The 11093-nt window shown below is 48.5% G+C and overlaps 1 protein-coding gene across 1 annotated transcript in view; it reads left to right on the forward strand.

Annotated features, from left to right (window-relative positions):
* Positions 1–1270: 1270 nt before the first annotated feature.
* Positions 1271–11093, forward strand: part of Dcaf11 (DDB1 and CUL4 associated factor 11) — a 12182-nt gene continuing 2359 nt past the window's right edge. The window contains exons 1-16 of the mRNA XM_031361005.1: positions 1271–1404; positions 1632–1898; positions 2346–2714; positions 4530–4657; positions 5021–5148; positions 5334–5398; positions 5668–5768; positions 5986–6132; positions 6348–6402; positions 6722–6790; positions 7106–7163; positions 7330–7515; positions 8483–8636; positions 8933–9085; positions 10746–10852; positions 10952–11091. Of these exons, the coding sequence (XP_031216865.1) occupies positions 2560–2714; positions 4530–4657; positions 5021–5148; positions 5334–5398; positions 5668–5768; positions 5986–6132; positions 6348–6402; positions 6722–6790; positions 7106–7163; positions 7330–7515; positions 8483–8636; positions 8933–9085; positions 10746–10852; positions 10952–11091 (1646 nt within the window). The 5' untranslated portion in view covers positions 1271–1404; positions 1632–1898; positions 2346–2559. The remainder of the gene's footprint in view (positions 1405–1631; positions 1899–2345; positions 2715–4529; positions 4658–5020; positions 5149–5333; positions 5399–5667; positions 5769–5985; positions 6133–6347; positions 6403–6721; positions 6791–7105; positions 7164–7329; positions 7516–8482; positions 8637–8932; positions 9086–10745; positions 10853–10951; positions 11092–11093) is intronic.

Genomic DNA, 11093 nt, shown 5'->3' on the forward strand with positions numbered 1-11093 from the left:
CAAAATCTATTTCAGTGGCTACCAGGTATTTTCATATCTGTACAAAACTGACCACGATTTATTTGACCAACCTCTTATTGTATATTTGGATTTCTTTTATTTCCAGTGTTCCACTATTATCAGTGATTGTTAGGCAGAACATATATTTTCCTGCAGGTCCAAGTTTGATTACAGACAGCAGTATCACTAGGTCCCAGTTCAGGGTTAAGAGGGCAGACCAGGACTGGTTAAAAAGATAAAGCATCTCTCAGATAAGACATTCTTAAAAGGTGTGCCAGTAGAAATAAGGCACTTAAAGGCACATTTGATTGGCAGACAAGAATTTTAAACAAAGTTTGTAAAAATACAATCAGGTTGGGAAGTCTGTATTTGAAGTAATAAAAAAAAATGGAAAACTCACTGGTCAGCTCTTTTTTTTTTCTTTTCTTTTCTTTTCTTTTCTTTTTTTTTTTTTTTTTTTTTTTTTTTTTTTTTTTTTTTTTTTTTTGGTTTTGTTTTTTTTGTTTTTGTTTTTGTTTTTTAGAAACAGGGTTTCTCTGTATAGCCCTGGCTGTCCTGGAACTCAACTTTGTAGACCAGGCTGGCCTCGAACTCAGAAATCTGCCTGCCTCTGCCTCCCAAGTGCTGGGATTAAAGGCGTGCGCCGCCACGGCCCGGCTTGGTCAGCTCTTAAGAACGAAATACTTTTAAGAGGATACTTGATCAGATCAACGAGTGGAAGAAGTCTGAAATGTGGAAAATGACCACTGTGAAAATAACTTCAAGTAGTCAGTAAAAAAATACCTACAGAACTTGTAAGAACTTGAAGAGTAATAAAGAAGGAAAAATACTGAAGTTACTACATACTTTCCAGACCAGATAACCCATATACTTAGGTACCCTGAAAGCTCGGTGTATGTTTGAAACACCTGTCCATATAATTAATGGAGACCAGCCAAAGCACAAAATGCTAGGCGCTTGTTTACAGTTACAAATTTTAAGGCAGACAACCTATGGGCAGTTCAACCATCGTTAGTGTGGATCGGGAGAAAATGCTGGGGTCTCCGGTCTAGAGACCAGGAGACACCCTCACAGGACCTGTCACATGCTCGTCCGGGGAGCTGAGGTATCCTCGCGATGGCCCAGCTTTGGGCCATCAAGGGCAACATCGCCGGCCTCTCTGCCCCGAGCCTGGGAAACCATCCGGGACAAGGTAGGGCTCGGCCTTTGACTCACCCTAGTTACTCATAAACCAGCCGGAGGCGGCGCGCGAGTAAAGCCTAGGGAAGGTCGGCAAAGCCCAGACCCAGGGGGCGCGTGCGCACTAGTGCAACCCGAAAGGCTCCGTGGAAGGCCGCGGCATTTAGGGAGCGTCTGCAAAGACCAGGAAAGGAAGCCAGGGGTCGTCTAACAAGACCGCTGCGGGTAAGCGGGTACACTGCAGGGTGGAGAGGCCTGGGTCCCAGTGAGGACTACCTTCGACAGGCCGCTAACGCTACAGCCAGGGAAAGACGGTTGAACTGGAGTAGCCGGGAGCTGTGGGAATAGGAGCGGCTGGGCATGCAGTAAACAAAACAAAACACTCGAGGCCAAGCGACCTTAAGGGACCACCTCGCAGACTTGACGTCTAGTTCCGCTATGTCTAAATGCAGGTCGCAGCCAATTCCAGTCCGCTACGACTGAACGCCCCTCTTGGATTAAGCAAGTTTTCCAGCCCACCTATCAATCACCGGTCTGAGCTGTCCAATCAGCGGACCGAGGGGGCGGGACTGCTTGGAGAGTCGAGTGACGTCAGCAGGCCTGGCAGCCAGAAGCTTGACGGACGAGGCTCGCGACCGAGGAGCTGTTAGCCGGCGCCGCAGCGGTAGTTGATTTAAACAGCGCCTTGCCCCTGCGGGTCCTGAGACAACTCCTGGCTGGTGGGTGGTCTCGCGTGGGGTGGTAACCGCCAGACGCCGGGGGAGGTGCTTCTCCACTCTCCCTCCCCCTGTTGTACACACACCCCCGGCGCACCACGTGGGCGTGAAGCTAAACTAGAGGAGGTGGTAGGCTGACTTCTAACATCATTGGCTGTTGCTGCTGCCTGGCCTCGTCAGAAATTGCTCTGATTGGTCAGCAGGGACGTCGAGGGTGGGGTCTGAGTTCTAACGTTTCTGGTTGGTTGTGTGAGATAAGCTAGTGAGGTGCGTTCTTCCGCAAGGGGTTTTGATTGGTCAGTCGGAGAGGTTATCTGGGATTCGGCCACCCGGGGCCGGGGACTTTGATAGGTGAGTTTGGTTAGGGAAATGGGAAATTCCTCTTCATGGACTCTCATTAGTACGGTAGGGTTGCACCCTAGGTTTCATATGGCTTTCTTTGCTTCACAGGGTTGAGGAAGGTTTATGTTCCCGAAACCTTGGGAGCTGTCATAGCTAAAGAGAAGGAAATCTCAGTCTCCTGGAGGGGTCACCCCTCTAAAGATAGCTTCTGCCCCGTTTTTTGGAAACCCTGGTATTTCTAGAGCAGGATTTGCTTTCACCAAACCCAAGTTGGAGACAGGAGGAGCCCCTTCACAGAACATAAGGATGCTGTAACCAGAAGATGGGATCACGGAACAGCAGCAGTGCAGGATCTGGGTCCTTAGAACCCTCTGAGGGCTTGTCCCGAAGAGGGGCTGGCCTGCGTCGTAGTGAGGAAGAAGAAGAAGAGGATGAAGATGTGGATCTGGCCCAGGTACTGGCCTATCTCCTCCGCAGGTAACTTACCCTCTGCTGTGACACAAAGTGTCAACAATATCTTGACTTCAACTTCAGGCAGGAAAAGTGCAGAGGCTAGGGAATGGCATTGTCCCAGGACAACGGTTTTGTTTGAACCAAACGACCTTTCCTGCTGGATGTCCATACATACTTTCTACGTGGCTCCACACCCAAAATGGTTCTTACAACACACTCCCATAGTTGAGGAGCGTCTTGGGGGAGCCTTTTTGGCCGTGATAACACAAACTTAATCAGTTTTACAAGAAAAGGGAGAGGGATTATGGAGGAAAGGAGAGATGTGAGAAGAGTTGGGAAGGGGTGTTAAATCACTTGCCATGTGAGATGAAGCCATGTGGATTTACTTGAAAAACAAGTTTACATCAATCTTACGAGCCCTGTTCTTAGGAAAAGAATGCCCTGAAGGGGGTGACCACCAGGAACTAAGAACATGAATACCTAGCTTTGTTTGCTTGTGTGTGGTTCCTTGGGAAAAGATGGACCTAGTGTCCCTTCAGACACTGTGTTCTGTGCTGTCTTCCCACAGCGATGGCTGTGAGGGTTGTCGTCGTCAGCTCAACAGGGTCTGGAATCACCTAGGGGACAGCACACCCAGGAGGGATGGATTATTTAGCCTCTCTGGGAGGCCTGGAAGGGATTATGGCAATTGGGTTCATTGGAGCAGGAAGACCCACACTGAACTTGGGTGGCACCATCCCGTGGATGTGGGTCCTGGACTGTATAAAAAGGAGAAAGCTAGCTAAACACAACCATCATCCCAGCCTCTTCCTGATTGTGAATGCCTTGTAACCAGCTGTTCCAGGCCCTGCTGCTTTGACTGCCCTGCCATGACAGCCTCTGCCCTTGACCCATGAGCCAGAATAAGCCTTCTCTCACTTACAGTGCTTTTGTTGGGGTATTTTATCATGACAGGAAAGGACACTAAGAAGTAAAGGTGGAAGTGCTCTCCTAATTCTTAGCTCTTGAACTCAGGGTGTAGCTTTGTGGTAGAAGCTTACCCAGCATGCACTGAGCCGCTGGGTTCAGTCCTTAGCCCTGAGAGAAATCAATTTAGTAGATAGGTCAGTCTTCATAACCTGTTAGAACTCTGTGCTCTTACTCAAGAGTTCAAACTAGTTTCTTACTGTGTCTTTTTTTATATCTTGGGGGATTTTTTTTGGTTTTTTGTTTGGTTGGTTGGTTGGGGTTTTTTTGTTTGTTTGTTTGTTTCGAGACAGGGTTTCTCTGTGTAGCCTTGGCTGTCCTGGAACTCACTCTGTAGACCAGGCTGGCCTCAAACTCAGAAATCCGCCTGCTGCTGCCTCCCAAGTGCTGGGATTAAAGGTGTGCGCCACCACCGTCCGGCATTTTTTTTTTTTTTGTTTTTTGTTTGTTTATTTGTTTTGGTTTTTCAAGACAGAGTTTCTCTGTGTATCCCTGGCTGTCCTGGAACTCACTCTGTAGACCAGACTGGCCTTGAACTCAGAAATCCACCTGGCTCTGCCTCCTAAGTGCTGGGATTAAAGGCGTATGCCACCACCACCTAGCTGTTTGTTTTATTTTTGAGGCAAGGTTTTTCTGTGTAGCCCTGCTGGCCTTGAATTCACAGAGGTCCACCTGCCCCTGCCTCCCAAGTGCTGGAATTAAAGGTGTGCACCACCACTGCCTGGCCCTAGTATGACTTTAGGAGACTTAAAACCTAACTTCAAGATGAAAACCAAATGTACTAAGAGCCAGATAGCCATTGACTCCAGCCAGATGGCCATTGGCTATATGGGAGAAGGGATCCCTTCCTTTATAATGGGGATCTCTTCACAGAGGCCAAGTGAGGCTGGTGCAAGGAGGAGGTGCAGCAAATTTACAGCTCATCCAGGCCCTCTCAGACTCAGAGGAGGAGCATGACAGTGCCTGGGACGGTCGCCTCGGAGATCGATACAACCCACCTGGTAAGAGGAGAGGCCATCTAATGGATTTTGATTTTGTGTTTTGTTTCTAAGACAGGGTCTCTCTGTGTCCCTGGCTGTTCTAGAATTGTCAGTGTAAACCAGATCTGCCTTCCTCTGCCTCCTGGTGCTAGGATGAAAGACATGCATAACTGACAATCTAAGCTGAGTGTTGGAAGATGTTCACTAGCCCTTTTTACCTTTAAAGCGAGTCGGTCTTCTGAAGCTTAGTAGGGTTAAATGGAAAGAAGAGAATTCAGGGGACAAGGGAATCCTTATAGCCAACCACATTGAGTGGGCCCAATTTTGTTAGCTCATGTCTGTGCTGGAAGTCCTAAAACGAAACTTCTCTTTTGGTACTCACAGTGGATGCAACCCCTGACACCCGGGAGCTGGAATACAATGAGATCAAGACACAGGTGGAATTAGCCACAGGGCGGCTGGGACTTAGGAGGACTGCCCAGGAGCATAGCTTTCCTCGAATGTTACACCAGGTAGGCTTTTCTGCCAGCCCCTGAAAAAAGGAAGTAAACCTTCAAGGAAACATCAAGTGTTGGGGCTCAAGTGCGTTAGCAGCCTGCTGGTGCTGGGGGGGTGTTTTGCCTTGGAGGAGGGGCTGGGTGTGGTTACAGTGGCTCTCCGGTTCTGCTAGCAATGTTCCCCAATCCCTTCCATTTAGAGAGAACGGGGCCTCTGCCACCGGGGAAGCTTCTCCCTTGGAGAACAGTCTCGAGTGATGTCTCAGTGAGTACGGGGTTTCGTGGAGAGACTCTAGGGGCCAGCTAGACCTTATCCTATACTTGGAAGGGTCCAAGTTAAAGGTTTCTCAGAACACTAAGATTAGTTTGCAGAGAGCTGAAGCTGTGAGAGTAATTGAACTAGGGAAGAATAAAGGATGACAGGACAGACAAGGGGATTATGTATAGGGCCAAAGGATATGCTGCATTCCATTCTGCTAACTGAGTTCCTCTCACTCAGAGCTCCCCAGCCGCCCTTTCTCTCCCCTTCTCTAGCTTCTTGCCCAATGATCTAAGCTTCACTGATACCTACTCTCAGAAGGCTTTCTGCGGCATCTACAGCAAAGATGGTCAGATCTTCATGTCTGCTTGCCAAGGTACTAGACCCCAGTCTTACTAGCTGCCTTAACCTAAAAAAATATTTTCAACTAGACTAGAAAGCCTTAGACCCAGGGATCTCAAAACCTGGCTTAGAGATGCTTAGCCTCGAGATAGTGTATGGAGGGAGACCTCAGAAACATCAAGCAAAAGAGGGCTGATGTAGAAGGCTACAAGGAAGATAGTCCATAATTTTGCCTGATACTCTGTCTACAGATCAGACAATCCGACTGTATGACTGTCGGTATGGCCGCTTCCACAAGTTCAAAAGCATCAAGGCTCGGGATGTAGGCTGGAGTGTCCTGGACGTGGCCTTCACTCCTGATGGAAACCACTTCCTGTACTCCAGCTGGTCTGATTACAGTGAGTGTGGACCAGACCTCTGCAGTGTCTGCAGCTTGGAACCTCAGAACACAGCCCCCATGTGTTCTTCTCTTCTGAGATAAGATAGCATGCTGTGTCCTCAGGAAATCTCTCCCCAACTGCTCTGACATCCCTGCCATTGCTTTCTCCCTCCTTACTTTTACTTCCATTCTCTTTCCCTCAACCCTGAAGAATTCTTGTTTCTCTTCTCTTAGTTCATATCTGCAACATCTATGGGGAAGGAGACACACATACTGCCCTGGATTTAAGGTATTGGCTTTTTCTTGTCATACTTATCAGAGACTTTTCCAGGAAGGCTTTCCAGGAGTGCCTCTTGAGCTGGAGCTCCCACCTAGATGAACAAGTACACCGCTTGCAAATTCCTCTGTGTGGCTTCCTGAGGGCACTGCCCATCCTGTGAGCTCTAGTTTACAGGCTTGCTTCTGGGGTCTCAGAGGTGATCTGCATGCTAGCATGGGTTGGCGGGCCTTCTGTGTCCCCTTCTTTATAGTCTCTGTCACATGCTTGGTAGATTGACAAAAAGTAAAAGGACATCCACTTATCCTAGCTCCTCCTTTGCTCCCTCTAGGCCAGATGAACGTCGCTTTGCTGTCTTCTCCATCGCTGTCTCCTCAGATGGACGAGAAGTTCTAGGAGGGTGAGCATTGTGGGAAATGTCTACCTTGATTAGTGAGGTAAGAGTTCTGTCAGGGGTAGTTTCTGCAGTTACAGAGACTACCACACTACCAGCTCTGGGCTCCAAGGTCAAGGTTTACAAGTTGCTTCATTCTTGCTCACCAGTTCCCTGTGTGAGGTGGCAGGTCTCAGGCCTCCTTGAAAGCTAAGCTGCTGCTCCTGTCATATGTGAAAGAACACAAGAGCTCACTCCTTAGTTGAGTTCCTCAGGAGAACTCTCTTGAGAACACAGAGCAATAGTCTTGGCTCTATGACCCTCTTATCTCGTTTCTTACAGAGCCAATGATGGCTGCCTGTATGTCTTTGACCGAGAACAAAACCGGCGTACTCTTCAGGTATTGTTTGTGAGACAAGAACCTGCCTTCCTCCCCTTCCCTCTCCTCTTTCTTCTCTTCTTCCTCCTCCTTCTCCTCCTCCTCCTTTTGTTCCTCCTCTTCCTGATCTTTGACCTATTTTTAAGACTAGAGAAATCCTAAAATCCTTAGCTTCCTGTTTCTCTAGATTGAGTCTCATGAGGATGATGTGAATGCAGTGGCCTTTGCTGACATAAGCTCCCAAATCCTGTTCTCTGGGGGAGATGATGCCATCTGCAAAGTGTGGGATCGACGAACCATGAGGGAGGATGATCCCAAGCCTGTGGGAGCACTGGCTGGACACCAGGATGGCATCACCTTTATTGACAGCAAGGTAAGCAAAGGAACAGGACTGCATAGCCAGGCTCTTAAGGTTCTGTGGCCCAGGAGGGTGTGACAGTGGACTGGTATGAAAACTGAAAAGTCCCTTAGAGTGTGCAGGAACTGGAGTTTAGAAGTGTTCAGGCCAAGAAACATGATTGTCTTCTGTACTCATCAGTCTGCAAGGACCAAGGCAGGACTTTATAGGATAGAGCAGAGAAATGGCTCAGTAAGAGCACTACTGTTCTTTCAGAATACTCAGATTCAGTTCCCAGCACACACAGCAGCTCACAGCCAACCATCTGTAACTCCAGTTCCAGGAGATCCAATGCAAGCAGAACACTCATACACATAAAAGAAATAAATCACAAAAGAAAGTAGAAAACAATTTAGTTCAAGTTACAATGAGGAACACAGCTGGTACTCTGTGTTAGGCCTTTTCTCTCCCTCTGTGACACAGAGGCCAGATTAGAGCAGATTAAAAGTAGGATAAAGGCAGGTTTATTAGGAGGCAGCTCTCCAGTGGGCTCACCAGTCTCACAGGTGGAGGTCAGTAAAGTCACACATCCAGGCTAAAAAGGGGGTTTTATAGAGTTTAGGTGAACCGTGATGATGTCCCAGCTAGGTGCTGGGATTGCGTCCATACATGGTCAAAACCTGAGTCCCTGGGCAGGCACTCTTGGGTGGGTTGCTGGAAACACAGAGGGGAGGAGTCACAACATGTCAGCCAGAGTTTCCCCAGGTGGGTGGGGGATTTTTCTCTGATAGGGCAGGGTTGGGGAAAGGAGGGCAGACGGGGTTTCCCAGCTTGCACAGGGCATGGGCAGAGGTTCCAACCTAACTCTCTGGGAAAAAGCCTGGAGATAAGGAGATCTGAAGCAGAACATCAGAGGTGAGCTCCAGAGCAGAGGAAGGCAGACACTGGCAGGCAGGAAGCCTGACAAGCTCTCGCGCGCATCTGTCCATTCTTGGATTCATAGGGTGATGCCCGGTATCTCATCTCCAACTCCAAAGATCAGACCATTAAGCTTTGGGATATCAGACGCTTTTCCAGCAGAGAAGGCATGGAAGCGTCACGACTGGCTGCTACGCAGCAAAACTGGGACTATCGCTGGCAGCAGGTGCCCAAGAAAGGTAAGGGTCAGAGTGACGCTAAGACCTAGGATCGAGAGTTGGCTGTGGCTAGAGTACTTAACCACTAGGATGGCCTGTGGGAACATAGAACCCACCAACATAAAAGTATTCGTATCGTTGACATTGTCAACTCAGCAGGGCCATGTTGATGATTTTTCTCACATGGCGAAAGTCAGCTGGTTACAGTTGGATAGCCAGTTGTCTTTGAGTGTTGATCTTCATTAAGAGTTAGTGGACAAGACAATTCAGACACTCACTCGTCTAAGGCTCACCTCCAACACTGTATCCTTGCCCAGCCTGGAAGAAGTTGAAGCTCCCAGGCGACAGCTCCTTGATGACCTACAGAGGACATGGAGTGCTTCACACTTTGATCCGATGCCGATTCTCCCCAGCCCACAGCACCGGCCAGCAGTTTATCTACAGTGGCTGTTCTACTGGCAAAGTGGTTGGTAAGGATTTTGTGAGAATAGTTGGTGTGAGGGGCAGGCATGTTTCTCTGGCATTCCATCTATACTACAGTGAGCACTTTAATAATAACTACAAGTGAAATTTTATTTAGCTTGGAGCAGGAAAGGCTTAAACAAGGAACTAGGAAGCATTTGTGAGCACTTTTAATTAAGAAAGGAAATATAGAATTCTAGTTAATAAATAGATTACCAAAAGCATAATTGTGTTTTATCCAGTCAAGGGAAAGGATCACAGATGAAAGGTAGGAGGGCAACAGAGGCAAGAAGATGACAAAAGGGCAGCACCCGAGTTGCTGGGCATAGGAACTCATGCCTGTGATTCCGCATTAGGAGGTGAAGGGCTGCCATGAGTTCAAGGCCAGCCTGAAAGGTATCATGAATTTGGGCCAGATCAGACTATAAAGCAAGGCCCTGCCTCTCAGAATAAAAGACAGCATGAGTAGTAAACGTCACAGAGGCTCTGAAGCAGGAAGAAGGCACTGGAAAGAAGCAGGCTAAGGAGATGGGCCAGGCATAAAGCACTTGCAATGCAAGCATGAGATCTGAGCTCAGGTCCCAGACCCCAATCGTGGTGATGCAATGGATCCCCAATGCCCAGGGTGGGGACAGATGCAGGAGGGTCCTGGGAGTTGTAGGTCAGCCTGTCTAGCCAAATTGGCAAGCTACCAGTCTCATTGAGACTTTCTCAGCTGGGCAGTGGTCACATGCCTTTAATTGCAGCTCTCAGGAGGCACAGACAGGTAGATCTCAGAGGCTAGCCTTGTCTACAGAGTAAGTTCCAGGACAGCCAAGGCTACAGAGTGAGACCCTGTCTCCCCTGTCTTGAAAAAAATAAAAACAAAACAAATAAATAATGAAGGAAGACTCATTCTCAGTAGAGAGTGATTAAAGAGTAGCTACCATTGACCTATGGTCTCCACATATACCTCCATTCCCAGGTGTGTGCACCCACTCACACTGCACACTAACTAAAGTTGGAAAAGCAGACGTATACCTGCCAGACAGTGAACAAGTGCTCTCATCTACCCAGGCTGGGATTCATTGTTGGTGCCTTCCATGCCTTTCAAAAAGTGTTTATCTTATTTTTATGAGACAGGGTTTCTCTGTGTAGTCCTGGCTGACCTGGAACTTACTATGTAGACCATAGGCTACATGTAGGCTAGCCTCAGAGATTCACCTGCCTCTGATTCCCGAGTGCTGGGATTAAAGACATGAGGCACACCTGACATTGGTACAAGTTTTAAAGCCAGTAAATTTGTGTTTTTCAGTTTATTTGAGACTAGAACAATGTAACCCAGGCTGGTCTTAGAACTGTATACCTAGGGCTGGCCTTGAGCTCCTGATCCTCCTGCCTTCACCTCCCTAGTGTTGAGATTGTCACCTTGCATTTTCATCACAGTAGTCTTTGGGATTGTAGCCAAGGGCCAGGAGTACCCACATGCCATTCCATACCTTCAACCCAAGATAGGAACAGGAGCAAGAGAAGGAAGCAGGTAGAGCACCATGCTCTGAGGTGGCCTTTGTTCCCATGGGCAAGTAGGATGCTGCCTGGGAAGCAAGGCAGTGGAGCTGCTGTGGAGACTGAGGGGCAGTCTGAAGCTCCTCCAGCAGCCCTGTCTACTGTGGCTCTTTTCCTGCACAGTGTACGACCTCTTAAGCGGCCACATTGTGAAGAAGCTGACCAATCATAAGGCCTGTGTGCGTGATGTCAGCTGGCATCCCTTTGAAGAAAAGATTGTCAGCAGTTCGGTGAGGTTACAGGGGTTAGGGGTGGTTGGACAGCATATGTCTAGAGCTGGGCCTGGAAGGGGGCATCTCCCTGACCACTTGCCACTTTCTGCTCTGCAGTGGGATGGGAACCTACGTCTGTGGCAATACCGCCAAGCCGAGTACTTCCAGGATGACATGCCAGAGTCTGATACGAACAGAGTCTGTTCCAGTGGCCCTACTCCGGTGCCCTGCCCATCTGTGGCCTTTTCCTCACCTCAGT

The sequence above is a fragment of the Mastomys coucha genome, unplaced genomic scaffold (genome assembly GCF_008632895.1).
Source record: "Mastomys coucha isolate ucsf_1 unplaced genomic scaffold, UCSF_Mcou_1 pScaffold9, whole genome shotgun sequence".
NCBI lineage: Eukaryota > Metazoa > Chordata > Mammalia > Rodentia > Muridae > Mastomys > Mastomys coucha.